General features: G+C 25.1%; 6 protein-coding genes across 6 annotated transcripts; 4 read left to right on the forward strand and 2 right to left on the reverse strand.

Annotated features, from left to right (window-relative positions):
- Positions 1–198: 198 nt before the first annotated feature.
- Positions 199–628, reverse strand: PCHAS_0107600 (conserved Plasmodium protein, unknown function; the record flags this gene model as incomplete). The annotated part of the gene is made up of 2 exons (XM_016797904.1): positions 199–231; positions 341–628. 2 exons carry the CDS (start codon positions 626–628, stop codon positions 199–201), a joined length of 321 nt encoding a protein of 106 aa, XP_016652997.1.
- A 1,045-nt stretch (positions 629–1,673) lies between these two features.
- Positions 1,674–2,485, reverse strand: PCHAS_0107700 (proteasome subunit alpha type-2, putative; the record flags this gene model as incomplete). The annotated part of the gene is made up of 2 exons (XM_738200.1): positions 1,674–2,272; positions 2,377–2,485. The coding sequence occupies 2 exons, from the start codon at positions 2,483–2,485 to the stop codon at positions 1,674–1,676; spliced, it is 708 nt and encodes a 235-aa protein (XP_743293.1).
- Positions 2,486–4,227: 1,742 nt separating this feature from the next.
- On the forward strand, positions 4,228–5,185 carry PCHAS_0107800 (conserved Plasmodium protein, unknown function; the record flags this gene model as incomplete). Its single annotated transcript, XM_016797917.1, has 2 exons — positions 4,228–4,258; positions 4,614–5,185. The coding sequence occupies 2 exons, from the start codon at positions 4,228–4,230 to the stop codon at positions 5,183–5,185; spliced, it is 603 nt and encodes a 200-aa protein (XP_016652998.1).
- Positions 5,186–6,570: 1,385 nt separating this feature from the next.
- PCHAS_0107900 (T-complex protein 1 subunit zeta, putative) lies at positions 6,571–8,288 on the forward strand (the record flags this gene model as incomplete). The annotated part of the gene is made up of 2 exons (XM_731381.2): positions 6,571–8,080; positions 8,167–8,288. The coding sequence occupies 2 exons, from the start codon at positions 6,571–6,573 to the stop codon at positions 8,286–8,288; spliced, it is 1,632 nt and encodes a 543-aa protein (XP_736474.2).
- A 2,125-nt stretch (positions 8,289–10,413) lies between these two features.
- On the forward strand, positions 10,414–11,658 carry PCHAS_0108000 (ornithine aminotransferase, putative; the record flags this gene model as incomplete). The annotated part of the gene is made up of 1 exon (XM_739667.1): positions 10,414–11,658. One exon carries the CDS (start codon positions 10,414–10,416, stop codon positions 11,656–11,658), a length of 1,245 nt encoding a protein of 414 aa, XP_744760.1.
- A 1,117-nt stretch (positions 11,659–12,775) lies between these two features.
- PCHAS_0108100 (conserved Plasmodium protein, unknown function) lies at positions 12,776–15,526 on the forward strand (the record flags this gene model as incomplete). The annotated part of the gene is made up of 2 exons (XM_016797931.1): positions 12,776–15,322; positions 15,482–15,526. 2 exons carry the CDS (start codon positions 12,776–12,778, stop codon positions 15,524–15,526), a joined length of 2,592 nt encoding a protein of 863 aa, XP_016652999.1.
- Between the last annotated feature and the right edge of the window lie 872 nt (positions 15,527–16,398).

Below are 16,398 nucleotides of genomic sequence, written 5' to 3' on the forward strand. Positions count from 1 at the left end.
AAAATAAATGAATGCATAAATTGCTGTTTCCACGAAATGGTCTTTCGAACAAATGTGGAACATAAAAAATGATAAAAATTTTGAAATAACAAAAAAGTATGTTCGAATTATTTACAGCTTGGTATTAAAATGTGTTCCAAGATATAACAACTATGATTTGTAGCACCCAAATGGTTGAAATTGAATTTGCTGTCTTTCCTATGTACTTCCCTTTTCATATAAGTGCTTGTTCTATAAAGATAAAAAGTTAAATAGATAAATAAATGGGCAAGTGAAATCGAAAGGATGTAGATACAAACATGGATACACATTTTTATTCTTCATTTTTTTAATTAATTACTTCTTTATAATATTTATCAGTTTCATACAGAGACTGACAAATGGGAACAATTGCCATAACAGCTATAATCCCGTAAAAGAAACGCATGATGGGTACTCTGGTTGCTTTAGGTAAATTATTTGCATTTGGTGTTTCATTATTATTTATGTTATTTTTGTCAAATTTTATAGGGCTAATATTTATGTATCGTCTATTCAGATGGTTAGTATTATTCTTTATTTGAAAAAGAGGGTTTTTATTTACTATCCCTTTGTAATAGTTACAAAATGCGGTCTTAACACGATTCATCTTTTATTTATAAAGTAGCAAAGTGTTTATAAAATAATTTCTTTATTTCCCTAAGGAAATCATACGTATATTTTCTTGCGAATTTTTTAGCTTGAATGCTTTACTATTCTGGGGATATCCCAAATGTGCAAAAACGAGTTTAAAATCGTTTTCAGTATTTAGTATGTTCAAAATAGTCAGTAAGTATTTATGTATATATATTATATTAATTTTTTTATGAACAGGAATAATATTTTAGTACATTAATTTTGGAAATATCCATTTTAGCTCTATATATTCATAATTTATCTGTATTTTTATATTTTTTTTTTTTATTTTGGCTATATTTTTATAAATTTTTTTTTTGTTCTGTTATTTGTGCAAAAAATTATGACTAGTTCATAAAATATTTATAAATAGCTACATGTCGATTGCACATTTTTATTTTTATGCATTTCCATTTTATTGGGTATTTTATCATTATTGACACGGCGAAGCGTATTTAATAATGCTATTTCCGTGTTAGTATTATTACTAACTCAATATGTATACCTTGAAAATTGTCATATTAAATTTTTCAAAGTTTTAAGAAAAAAAATATCCATTATATGCAGCAATCAGTATTGTTTGTACAAGTGTGAAAATTATCAATTATGTTTAAACCATAATAATGATAGGCAATATACCATTTTTTTATTCAATTCCTACACTGTACTACAGAGAATAGGATTCGAACATTATTTACATACACATTTTGTGGATTTTGTAAAATAATTTTTTTTATTTATGTATATAAAGCGAATTTTTATACAATTTTTAATATTTATAAGTTGAAAAAGGTGGAGAAAGTAGAAAATAGGACTCCCATATTTTCATGGAAATGCTTATATAATTAAAAAAAAAAATAATGGAATATAACATAATGCAGCATAAATGTTAAGAAGGTAAAAAAGGAAGTGCGTGTGCACAAAATTTTTCTCTATTCTTTTTGATTAAGAACATTTTAAAAAGGTATCGTATGTATTCATTCAATCATTACTATAGTTAGGTTTGTTCCTTTTTATTATTATTCTATTTCTATTAAATAATCTTTAATTTCATTGGGGGTTAATATTTTAAAGGTATTATTATTACATACAACCCCTATTTCAATATTCTTTTCATTCATAACACCTTCATAGCTTTCCTTAAGAGTTAATATGGCTGTATGTATAGCATCTTCAACTTCTATATCACTATTGTATCTTTTTTCTAAAAATGAAATATTATTTTGATAATCTTTTCCTATACATGTTGCCATCCAATTAAAATAACAACCTGATGGATCAATTTGATATAAGTGATATCCATAAGCATCAACACCACAAATTAATAAAGATAAACCAAATGGTCTGACACCTCCTGTTTGTGTAAACTCTTGAACAATTGATGCTATTTCTTTTACAAGTTCTTTTACTAATATTTCATTTCCATATTGTAAAGAATATTTGATAGCTTCTTTTCTTGCCTTTTTCAATAATACTCGAAAATCACCTGGCATGCCAGCATATACTATACCAATATGATCACTGATTTGTTGAATTTTGTAAATACTGTTTTCTTCAATAAGCTCATTGGGACTTTTTTTCTCCGTGGCAATTATCACTCCGTTTTTTGCCCGAATTCCTACAAAAGTGAAACAAATAAATGAAATGAAGTCAAATGAAATGACAAAGCGAACAGAAACAAAGCTTATAAAAAAAATGGAAATAAATTTATTATGCATTTACCTAAGGCCGGAGAACTACTAGATACTCTATTTAAAGCATATTCAATTTGTACTAGCTTTCCAGTTGGACTAAATGTTGTTAGTGAAAAGTTATATTCCCCATCAGCCATTTTTTCTTTTATTTATAAATATATTTAAAAAATTTTAAATAACTTTAAAAAGGTGTATCAATCATTCAAACATAAGATAAGTTGTATATAAATAGGCTTATTATATGTACCTATTCACTATATATATTATATATAGAAAAAAAAAAACAAATATAAATAATATATATCAATAGCCAACTATATTTTATATACTTAAATTTCTCGCTTAGAAAAATAAACCCCCTTAAGAAAAAATAAATATATCAATGGTAATTTTTTTTACTATAGCTTTATTTTTTTTTTACTTTTTTTTAGAAAGGGATAACATATTTACACATATAATGAAGGATTTGAGAAATGACTGCATATTATACTAAATCGTATATAGTATATAATTTATTCATAATATAAATTAGAACACATTAAATATGTTTATTTATATATATGTATGTGCAATTATAATCCTACGTATTATTGGCAATATTCTATCAGTTCGTTTGTTATAAAAAATATTTTCTTTTGCTTTATATATATAGTATGCATTATTTTATATATTTTTTTTTTCTATGAAATATTTATATCGTACTTGGGTAATGTATATTATGCATACTAATCTATTTGTCGAAATATTCATTATAAATATATCTATATAAAAATTATTAATTTGGTAACCATTTTATGTATATCCTAAAAATATTATTTTCATTTTTCTTTTCATATAATAAATTATTTTAATATATTTTATTACTTGATTTTAAAATGTGTAGCTTTTTATTTGGTATAACGTAATAATATTTTTTTCACAATTTGAGAACACTACAATATATGAAAAAAAAAATAAACATCATATATAATTATAAATGCATAGAAATAGGGCATTATATAAGTTTGTAAAAATTATTCAAATAAAAATCAAACACTAGCATGACATACTATTTAACCATTGTTTTTGTTATGTTGGTGCATATACAAACGGGTATGTTCCTTGTTTCGTTCCTCTAACCAATTGCTTATAAAAAAGGTTTATCGAATTACAAATAAAAATATATATAATCTTCCTTAACCCATTTTATAGCACTACCATGTAGTAATACATATATGCCCATATAACTGTCTATAGATTTTACCAACCTTTTTATAGCTCACATTCTTATTCAAATGTTGTGGCTCCATTAGTTCACACACACAAATAAAACATTAAATTGGCAAATAGAAAAGTGATAATAATAAAATAAAAAGGTATCGTAAATTTGTAAGCATTTAGCATATTCTATTGAAGCTTACACATTCTTATCACAAACAACGGAATGAAAAATGGATTTCTTTTTTTTCTCTCATTTCATTTATGTATGATTTTGTTCCAACAAGGAATTGCCACATATTTTATATTAAGAAAATTATTTAAGTTATAGTTTTTATATATGCTTAAAATATTTTAGTGTCTGAAAAATTTAATCTCCTTAGTTTATTTTTTTACTTCATTCTTCTATATTTCGATATTACTGTGCAAAAAAAAGGAAGGGGAATATTGAGAAAAAAATATTAAGACACGTATTAAATTTTATCTACATTTTAGTATAACTTTTTTTTGAATAAATTATTTTATTTTTTGTATTTCATATTATGTTTAAAATATTATATGAACATGTCATATTATTTTATAATTTTTTTTTAATGAGCTTTATAAATTTTTATTCTGTTAATAATAATTGCAGACCGAATTAAATAAAAATATAAACTACCTTTCGACTACTTTAAAAATTATGGAAAATATAAATGAGGAAAGCATATCAGGTATATAAGTCTTTTTTTCTGTTTTATTTTATATGGAAAATGGATTGCTAATTAAGCCGTTTTCTCTTTCTATATATGCATGTGGGCTTGCGTGTGCAACTTTATTCTTAAATTTTTTATTTATATGCTGCCATATATTTTTTGCCTGAACATGACATGTAATTTAGGCATTTATTTCATTATTATTTAAATAACCTGAATTGTTCAGGAAAAATAATTGTATTTTAAGCATATTTGGATTGTGGAAAATGTTTTAGCATTCTAAATGAGCATAGTATTTTGTATATTCCATTGTTTGTTTATTTTTTTTCATTTTATTAATTATTTATTTCCACTTGTTTTTTCCACATTCAAGTTAGTAAAGATGAAATAGGGGGTAGCGGAAAGAGCGAGCAAAGAGAGGCCCTTAATGAAGGGGAAGTTGGCGAAAAACAGGTTGACGAACAAAAAGGTGACGAAGAAATTGTCGAAAAACGGGTTGACATCGAAAATGACATGAACGTGGATGATAGCAACATAAGTGCTCCCCCGAAAGATGATAACAATTTTAAGTGTGACAATTATGAGTTGGAAGATAAAAAATTAAGATCATATGAAACTCATTGGAAAGGAGGCAATACATTAGGTAACTTATTTGGTAACAAGACAAGCGATTATATAAAATATAACACAAGTCCAGGGTTATTAGAAACTAGCGAAAATATAAATAATGAACAAAGTAAGAATGCATGTGATAGTAAAGCAAATATTTTTTATCAAATAAATGATACGGAAAAAGTTTGTATGTACAATTTTAATCCTCGTCAATTGGGGTATCGGCCAAATAATGGATTAAACCCGGCTCAGGGTTATGTATTTATTTACCCTCATACAACTAAAAATTCTAAACCGCCAAGAATTAAAAAAAAAAAATTAACATGCTGTTAAAAAGGAGGGAATACCCACGAATATATAGCTTATCTTTAAAATTATTTTCTACACATGAATATGCCTATATAAATATTAGACGTTGGAAAGTGTAAGAATTATACAAGCCTCTATATGCTTTAATAGTGCATTCTCAATCATAATTTTTTTCCATATCAATGTGTGTAACATTTTAATATATTATCTTTTTTTTTACCTCTTGAATCGTAGGGATATGCATACATTGTATGAAGTGCCATGATTGCATATCCATAATTTTAATTATTTCATCATTTGTTCGACATTAATATGATGAGCAACCATTTGGTACATACCTTTTTAATGTATAAAACCTTTATGTTTTCGTTATCTTTTGATTGTTTATTTTTTTTGTGAAAAATATGTGCATTTGTTCTTTCTCTCTCTCTTTACAATCGTTAGTCCAACAAATTCAATGAAGTCATTCCCTTTATACACAAAAATGGATAAGCAGTAAAAAATGCGGTTATAGATTTATGTTGGGAATATCTTTATAATATATAGAAATGAAAAAATAACATTTTTCAAAAAAAAAAAAAATAAATAATCATATAACATTAGGAATGCTAATAAATATGTACAAACAAATTATTATAAAAAAATAATTTAATTTTTTTTCAAAGTGTATTTTGTTTTGGTAGTACTTTTTTTAGCGCAAAAATTATTTCATTTTTTCATTCCCTATGTATATATAAATATTCCTATATATATGTGTCGCACTGTTTTTTGGAGGTTGCCTTATTATATTTTTTTTTTTGTGAAATATTTTTATCGGCAAATAAACATATATGCTTCGACTTTATGAATAGGAAAAATTGTAGAATAAAAAAAATATATAAATTAATTAAATGGCAAAATAAAATTCAATATTATATATATATCAGCATTTAGAATATATACTTTCATATTTCACTGTTATATAAATATTATGTTTGTATTATTTTGATAAAATTTATTATACAAATAAAATAGCATCATATATTTATCTATAAAGGAGAAAATATTCATTTCCATTTTTCCATTTCTATATTTTTACAATTTTTACAATTTTTGCAAGCTTATATTTTTCTCTCATATCGCACATTTATTTATATGCGTACCAAATGCTTTAGTAAATTAAAAAATAAAAAATCATTACGCATAAATAATTAAGTTATAAAATATAAGCTACAATTTCGAGACTGAAGTTGGTTTTCTTTATTCGTGCCTGTTTTGTATTTATTTTTTTCGTTTGATTAATCTCAAGGACTCTGAAAAGGTGAGCTTATACCTCCTGTGTATTGCATATCTTGCGTTTTCGACTGGCTGTCAGTGTTGAAAAAATTTCTGCACCTCTCTCAAACTTCTCTACCCTTCCTACATTGCAGATGTCGGTCCATATGCTAAACAAAAAGGCGGACAGCCTCCGCTCGACGAACGTGTTGCTTACAAACATAAATGCGAGCAAGGGGATGTATGAAATAATAAAAAGTAACCTTGGTCCAAAGGGGAGTTACAAGATGCTAGTTAGCGCATCAGGTGCTATAAAAATAACAAAAGATGGGAATGTTTTATTAAATGAAATGATGATACAACATCCAACAGCCACGATGTTAGGTAGAATATGTTCAAGTATTGATGAAAATTTAGGAGATGGATCAAGTAGTAATTTAATAATAACAACAGGATTAATTTATTTATCAGAAAAATTTATATTATATGAAAATATACATCCTCGAATTATTACACAAGGGTTTGATACAGTTAAAAATATATTATTTGATTTGTTAGATACAATGAAAATTCCAATAAATATGGAAGATAATTTTAATAAAGAGGTATTATATAATGTTGCTAAAACATGCGTTCGAACTAAATTGCCAATACAGCTAGCTGATAAATTATCTGAAGACTTAGTGGATAGTATTCAGATTGTTTATAATAAAAATAAGCAAATAGATTTACATATGATTGAAGTTATGGATATAAAAAGGAATATGAGCATAAATACAAAACTTGTTCGAGGTATGGTATTAGATCATGGATGTAGACATCCTAATATGCCAAACAGGTTAACAAAATGTTTTATACTTGTTTTAAATACTAGTTTAGAATATGAAAAGAGCGAAGTCTTCTCATCATTTGTTTATTCAAATGCAGAAGATCGAGATAAATTAGTTGAATCAGAAAGAAAGTTTACAGATGATAAAATAAAAAAAATCATTGAAATAAAAAAAAATATAATAGAAAAAAAATTTAAAGAAACAGGAGAGATGTATAACTTTGCAGTTTTTAATCAAAAAGGTATTGATCCAATCAGTTTAGATTTATTAGCAAAAGAAAATATTATGGCATTACGAAGAATTAAAAGAAGAAACTTAGAACGCATTGTTTTATGTTGTGGTGGTAATCCATGTAATAATGTATATGATATCGTTGAAGAAGATATTGGATATGCAGGTTTAGTATATGAAATATGTGTTAACGATGAAAAATATACATTTATAGAAGAAGTTTTAAATCCTAAAAGCTGTACCATATTTATACAAGCTCCTAATGATTATACGATTAAACAAATTAAAGATGCAATTAGAGATGGATTACGAAGTATTAAAAATGCAATTGATGATAATTGTGTTATATCAGGTGCTGGTGCTTTTGAAATTGCTGCTTATAATAAATTAAAACAAGAAGAAAAAAATATTAAAGGAAAACAAAAATTTTCATTTGATATTTATGCTAACAGCTTATTAAACATTCCAAAAGTTTTATTAGAAAATAGTGGATTAGATATACATCAATCACTTTTTAATGTTATAGATAAATATAATGAAAATCCAGCAGAACCTTTGGGTGTTGATCTTGATTCTGGCGAACCTATAATACCTCACCTTCGAGGTATGAATTAAAAAAATAAAATTGCTATCCATTTCAATTAGTATTATTTTGAGCACTTATTCATTTATGCTTCTTTCTTTTTTTAGGTATATACGACAACTATTGTGTAAAGAAACAGATCATATCAATTTCAACTGCGATAGCACAACAAATCCTTTTAGTTGATGAAATAATTAGAGCAGGAAAATCAATGGGGGGAGAAAAATAAGCAAAAATAATAAACGTTTATTTGCTTATTTTATTACACTCTTTTCCATTTTCTTTTTCGATTTTTTACAAGTTTTGTTTATTTTATGGCAAAATAAATTAACTTTATAAGAATATATTACAACTCTCTTCAATACAAAAATATTTTACTTTTTACAATTACACAAATAAAAGTTATTCATACTTTATATATGTACATATGCTTTACGCATGTATACATGATATTATGCAATGCTTATTTTTGTTTTATTATTTATTTTTTTTCACAACTTATAAATATATGCATGTTATACATATAAGCATACGCGTTTAGCCGATCCTTTTGTATGTGCATTTTTTATCGAGTAACACTAACCCTCATTTCATACAAGTTAATAATTCATTATAGCACACAAAAAAGTTAATACTATATATGGAGCATTGGAAATGCTAGAGTAGTCATAAATACTATATGGTATATGATACTACCTTGTGCCTATTAAAAGGGTTTTAAACAAATAAGTGTACCTACATGACTGTAATAAAATGAGTTATAGTATAGACTAATATTGCATGGCCGCGCAAATTAAAAAAATATGTAAAATGCAAATTTACAGATTTTCCATTTTAGGTACATATATAGAAGGTGTAGATATTTAAATTATATGCTTATGAATAGTATTCCCAATTAAATTGCTTTTATTTCGAGGGTGTTATTTTACAATTTCACCTTCATTTTATGAGCTAGCTATTACAATACAAATTAAATAAAATTTGGAATACGTATGCATAAAATATTATGAACAATTCAGGAAATTATAAATAGTGGCATACATAAAATAAAAATAAATATTCCCTATGATTAAAAGCTAAATTTTTACTTTGGTCACCCGGGGGTGTTATAACATTTAATGTAATTTTTACATATTTTAATATCCTACTTATTATTTTGTTCACATATATATATAATATATTTACTAATTTTATATCATATTTAAGTACACTTAGAACTTTAATTTTTAGCATATGCCCATATAAATATCATATAGGGCTTACATTCATAGTGTACGCAAAAAGTAGCATTATTCCTACCACCACCACCTACTTTGTGAAAATATTTCAAAGAATAATTTCTTTTCTATATATATATATTAATAGATATTCATATGATATTTATTGAAGCTCACGGAGTACAGAAAAAAATATTATGTGTATGCATGCAAATATTAATGCGCCCGGAAAATATACTATGTGTATATAATACTGAGAAAAATTACATATAATAAAATTGCTATTTTTTTGTATTTTTAAAAAAAAAATGAAATTGCAATTTTCTACTTATAATGCAGTATATAAGTAATAAATTTTACGGATTTTGACCAATTTGTGACCATCTTTAAAATACCCCCCCCTCCTATCGCACCTATCTCTAATATATCGTTTAGAAAACGGAGAATTAACATAAAAAATAATACTTTTAATTATGTGAAATTTGAAAAATATTACATTTCGTAAATGAAAAATGTAATGTTTTTATAAAAAAAATTAAAAAATATTATTAGCACATTTAAATTTTAAACTATTTTATATTCAAAATACTTTAAAAATTTTTAATTTCCACACATAACATACAATTTTATTTTCAATTTAAGCTTATTATATTTAATTAAAACAAAATAAATTTAATTTAATTATTACATTTATAATATTATTATATTACTCTAAATTACAAAAAATTCCCATAGCATCCGCATATCTATATAAATTCAACACCTAATTGAAACCAAACCCTTCCGCTTTAAAATATTTTCATATATTTTAACATTATTTAATTTAAGTAAGCTTTTTGAATATTTCGAAAAAATGTACATTAAGCCGAGATAATATAAAACCCTATGTGCATATTATTACTTACACAATATATTTTTGCAGTATTTTTTACCCTATACTTGCAGTATTTTTTATCTCTATATTTGTATTTATTTTTTTGTGATTTTTTTTTTTCATAAAATTTATGCACATGCAATGTGTTTTATAAAAAAGTACCAATTTTACCTGCACATACATGTGTTTTATAAAAAAGTACCAATTTTACCTGCACATGGTCATACTTTTTTTTGATATTTGCAATTTTTAGATTATTCAAAATGGAATTCGTCAAAGATTTAAAAACCCCAGAAGATTATATCAACAACGAATTAAAATATGGAGCTCATAATTATGACCCCATTCCAGTTGTATTAAAGAGAGCTAAGGGTGTATTTGTTTATGACGTTAATGATAAGAGATACTACGACTTTTTATCTGCTTACTCATCAGTCAACCAAGGACATTGCCACCCAGATATATTAAATGCCATGATTAACCAAGCTAAGAATTTAACCATATGTAGCAGAGCCTTTTTTAGTGTATCTTTAGGGATCTGTGAAAGGTATCTTACAAACTTACTTGGTTATGACAAGGTATTAATGATGAACACTGGAGCAGAAGCCAACGAAACCGCATATAAATTATGCAGAAAATGGGGTTATGAAGTTAAAAAAATTCCAGAAAATATGGCTAAAATTGTTGTATGCAAAAATAACTTTTCAGGAAGAACTTTAGGTTGCATTTCTGCATCTACTACCAACAAATGTACATCTAATTTCGGTCCATTTGCTCCCCAATTTTCCAAAGTTCCTTATAATGATTTAGAAGCTTTAGAAGAAGAATTAAAAGACCCAAATGTCTGTGGATTTATTGTTGAACCAGTTCAAGGAGAAGCCGGTGTTATTGTACCATCAGATAACTACTTACCAGGTGTATATAACTTATGCAAAAAATACAATGTTTTGTTTGTTGCTGATGAAGTTCAAACCGGATTAGGTAGAACCGGAAAATTATTATGTGTACACCATTACAATGTTAAACCAGATGTAGTTTTATTGGGTAAAGCATTATCAGGAGGACACTATCCTATATCTGCTGTTTTGGCAAATGATAGTGTTATGCTTGTTATCAAACCAGGAGAACATGGTTCTACATATGGTGGTAACCCATTAGCTGCATCTATATGTGTTGAATCATTAAACGTATTAATTAATGAAAAATTATGCGAAAATGCTGACAAATTGGGTGGTCCATTTTTAGAAGGTTTAAAAAAAGAATTAAAAGATTCTAAAATTATTAGAGATATAAGAGGTAAAGGATTGTTATGTGCTATTGAATTCAAAAATGAATTAGTTAATGTTTTAGATATCTGCTTGAAATTAAAAGAAAACGGTTTAATTACAAGAGATGTCCATGACAAAACAATCCGTTTAACCCCACCTCTATGTATCACAAAAGAACAATTAGATGAATGCACAGAAATAATTGTTAAAACTGTTAAATTCTTTGACGAGAAGTTTTAAATTATTATCCCCAGAATTGTACATTAAATAATATTATATGTAGTATTATATGCAGATGCGATGATGCTTATGGGCCATATGCTGATATATATCTATTAGTGTGTGTTCTTTTTTGATAATTTTACAAATTTATCAATTTTGTTTGTACCGTTTATATTATTATTTTTGTTTTAAGTTTGTATCACGAAAATTTTATAATTTATAATTATTTATTTGATTTAAGCTCTTGATGCTTTTAGCTATCTAATTTTCTATAATTCGTAAAATCCTTTATGGTGATGTACCGTTTTTTTTTTTTTGAAGTTTTTTTTCATACTTATTGTACTATTATAGTAGTTTTCCGATTATTCTTATAGTTCTATAATGTTCATTATATTATTTTATCGGCCTAATATATTGTACATATTTAAAAGTGGGGAAGACTACATTATTATTAATATATTTATGTATGTGCATGGCTATACATATTTATTTATGCCCAGCAAAACATATAGATATTAAAAAGAAAATGAAAAGAAAGTATAAAAAAAGCAATTTTAATTCTTGCGAAAGTGAAATTCGCATTCTGTTCAAAAGCATTATCATAAGGTTTATTTTTATTATCTTTTATTGTTTATTCGAATTTTTTTAAAAATGTAATCGGAAATTTTTTTCATAAATTTAGCCCTACCATATGAATTATAAATAATATAGCATAGGCATGTGTATGGATACATATTTTAAAACGACTACTAATAAATGATTTTCTCTATCTTTTTAGTTTTCTAATATAATCAAACGATTATATATTGGGCACTGATATAAGTTCGTTTCCGGTGTTTACTAAAATTTTGAATGCTTGTTCCGTTTTATTCTTGCATATGCATTTTTTCTCGCGAAATAAATAAATTATTTTTAAATTTTATAAAATATTTAGATTTATCAAAATCTACCGAACATAAATTACCATATATTGGTAACTATTTTAGTAACTATTATATATTACATATATAGTCCCCATCTTTAGGGGTATAATATTATGAACATGTTCAGGTAATCAATACCTATTTTTCTTAACACAAGGAACATATAAATGTTTTTTTGAATATTTTTACCGTTTTAATTGTTTTATCAAAAAATGAAGGAAGATATAGATATGGACGAGTATTATTTACATAAAAAGGAAATAAAAAATATCATTAAAAATGATGGTGAAGATATTAGCACATTTATTATTACTAAAAAAATGGCCTTAACAAAGGAAAAAAATGATAATATAAAAGATATGAAAAATTTGATTTCAAAATATCCATATATTTTTGTTAAAAGTTCTATTCTTTATAAAGAACTTGAAAATAATGTACAAAATAAAAAAACAATAATTGAGGATGTAAATATAATATACAACAAAATTACAGAATTGTTTCAAAGTGATGAATATAAAAAGGATGTAAAAGATTTAAATTATTTGACTAGCGAAAATGTTCTACCAAATAATGTATTTTTTTCTGAAATATTTAAAATACCTTTATTAATTCATAAATATATTAATAGTAATGACCATGAGGAAAATTTACCCAACTGTATAAAATACATAAAACTATGTTGTAACATAAAATTATGTCTTCACCAATATTATCATAATAATAAATCCAACAATGATAATTTAGCTAGCTATTTAAAAAGTTATGAACAAAATGTGAATAAACAAATTAAACAAGTTAAAAAATTGCTCTGCAATTTAATTGTGAAAACGGATGATGTAGGTAAATTAAAATTGTGGATACAATATTTGGCAGATATATTCAACTATTTTAATACATTAAATTTTGATGAAAATAAAATGGATCATAATTACACACACCAAAGTGTAGAGGGAAAACACGACGAAATAAAAAACCTTAACTGTTCAGAAAAAAGTAGTAAACTAGCCAATCATAGTGATAATAACGACACTGGAAATGTTAGCACTAATGTAGAACATATTTTTGATAATCATCATGTAACAGACAAAAATGGTGAGGAATACATCAAAAATAAATTCTTAAAACTTAAACATTATAATATATTAACAAAAATAAGAGAACGATTATTTATTTGTGAAAATAACAGAGGGCAAGCAACACATAAAAAAAATTTACATAGTTACGAAATATTACAGCTATTTTTAAATGAAATTATAAGATTAAAAAGTGTATATCAAAAATTATTTAACGGAGTAGATACAAATTTATATAAGCATGTAGCATTTATATATTATTTCGCTTTATCTTTAGTGCATATTAAAATAACACCTGGGAACTTGTCCCGGTTAAACGAAAATAGCGATGATCATATACACACAAACAATATATCTTTGTTGAATAAGCTTAATGAGCGGGCTATTATGAAAAAAAACAAAACAAATAGCGATTATAATAATAGTAATTCGGCTAGCTGTTACGAGCAAAACGACACAAAATTAGCTAGCTCAAATTTAAAATTAGCCCCTGAAATGGAAAATAATTACGATTTTATGTACAGTTCAGAAAAAAAAAAAAATATATTACATGATATAACAAAATTTATGGACGGATTTAATAAAAATATAAACGAAGAAAATATATTAGATAGTTATTTTTTTTTTAGAAATAACAATATTTCAACTTGGGACTATCCTTTTTTAAATTTAAACACTAACATATTTAATTATATGTATTATTGTGTCTTTTTTAAGAATAACGAAAAGGAAAGCAGTTCAAAAAAAAAGGTAGCAAATATAGAGTTTCAAGAAAAGACATCATTTAAAAATCACTATAATTTTGTTCAATATTTATATGAAGAAGAGGATAAAAAACAAGATGATGTAATAAAAAATTGTCCACAAAATATAAAAAAGGATCTCAAAAAAAAAACGAAAAAGAAAAATTTATTTCTTAATCATTACATAGCAATACAATCGCTAATTCAAAACAACAAAATTGAGGAAACGGTGCTGGACCTACAAAAGTATAGAAAACATAACTTAAACAGTTTAATACTAAAAGAAGAAAATGATAACCCATGTATAAATTTTTCCATTGTGATGGACAACTTTATAAACAAGATGTTTGTAGCATATATCTATGATTTTCTTCAAGCCAATAATAATAGTTTTTATCAAAATTTGTTGTTCTTTGATAAAGGTGACAACACTGAAAGAAACGAAAGAAATGATTCCAATGAAGCATGGGGTGTCGAGGCAAATCGATTACCTAATTCAATAGACGATGATCTAAAAAAACAAAAAGAATTTTTCATTCAAAATGCTCGAAATTTTTTTGATTCAAATAAAAATAAAACAAAAGAAATTAATGACAACGAGCCAAGTAGTTCAAACAAATTTAACCAAGAGCATTACCAAAAAAAGATTGCTGAAAGATTAAAGTATTCTTTTTTAATTTCTTACTTTTATAATATTATATTTATTTTAAAAAGCATTAAATGCTATATAGATAAATCCTTGTTATACACCATTATCCATATGTTTGAAATTTCTTTTAAAAATATTATTGAAAATTTGATAACAATGTTTTTGACAACCCAAAATATATTTTTTAAATATAGCACCTTTCAATTTATTATCGAGGCTCTTTTAAAGAGCGTTTTCCCCTTTGCATTTTTGTTCCTTTCGTGCATTTATCAAATTGACGTTACTCGATCGACGGTAAGGCAAAGAAAAGAAATAAAAGAAATATACATAAGTAAACAGCATATTCCATACTATCTTTTAAATAGACGTAAATAAATTAATCCCCTTATAGGCATAATGCTTAGTGCGCCATATATAACTATTCATATTTTATACGTTAATTTTTTTTTACAGGAAAAGATATTGAAGATCTTAAATAATTATTCGATTAGCATATGACACAAAATTGCTAATTCCTTCTTTTTTTATGTTGAGATTGTTGCATTTATTGTGCAACATTATTTTTTTGTAAATGTCTTTCACCTGTTTAATTAGTATGCATTTTATTATTACCCATTTTATCATTTTTTTATGAATGTACATATTTTTTTTAAGTTCATATAAAACTATCAGACTTCTATTATACCCCCCAAATAAGCATAAAACATGAAATAGTAATGATAACCATAAAAAAGAAAAGAACAATGATAAACATATTTGCATAATGTTCCACTAATATGCATCCTCTAATTTTTCTCAATTTGTTAAGAGGATAAAATTTGGCCAGCTAGCCATTTTTTATTTTACAATTTGGCTATTTTGGCTAGTTTTTTTTTTTATTCATAATATATTATGTATCACAAATAGCTACAATAAGCTTATACTTTTTGCTACCTTATAAGAATGATCAATTGTGTTTTTGTTGTGTAGGGAGAAAAAAAAGCAATAAACTATCCAATTTGATAGTATGACAAAACAATTGTTCTTTTTCAACGGTATCATATGGATACACATGTGGTGATATGGAAAGATAAATATATATACAATCAGGATAGTTTAAAAAATTAATAAAGCAATATATTTTTTTTTGTGTAAAACCAGCTTATTAAATAATTTATGGCCATAACGAATGCCAAAATATATGTATATATTTCTGTATTTAAAAGAAGTAGTTATGCTATCAATATTTTTTATTAAATATATAAACTTGATAGTTAAGAAAAAAAAAATATATATATCCGTGAAAGGAAGTTGTAAAATATGATAAGAATGTAAATACTCATATAATATGTAATATAAATTTTTATGAAAAAGAATAATATTTATAAAAA

The sequence above is a fragment of the Plasmodium chabaudi genome, assembly GCF_900002335.3.
Source record: "Plasmodium chabaudi chabaudi strain AS genome assembly, chromosome: 1".
In the NCBI taxonomy this organism is placed as follows: Eukaryota; Apicomplexa; class Aconoidasida; order Haemosporida; family Plasmodiidae; genus Plasmodium; species Plasmodium chabaudi.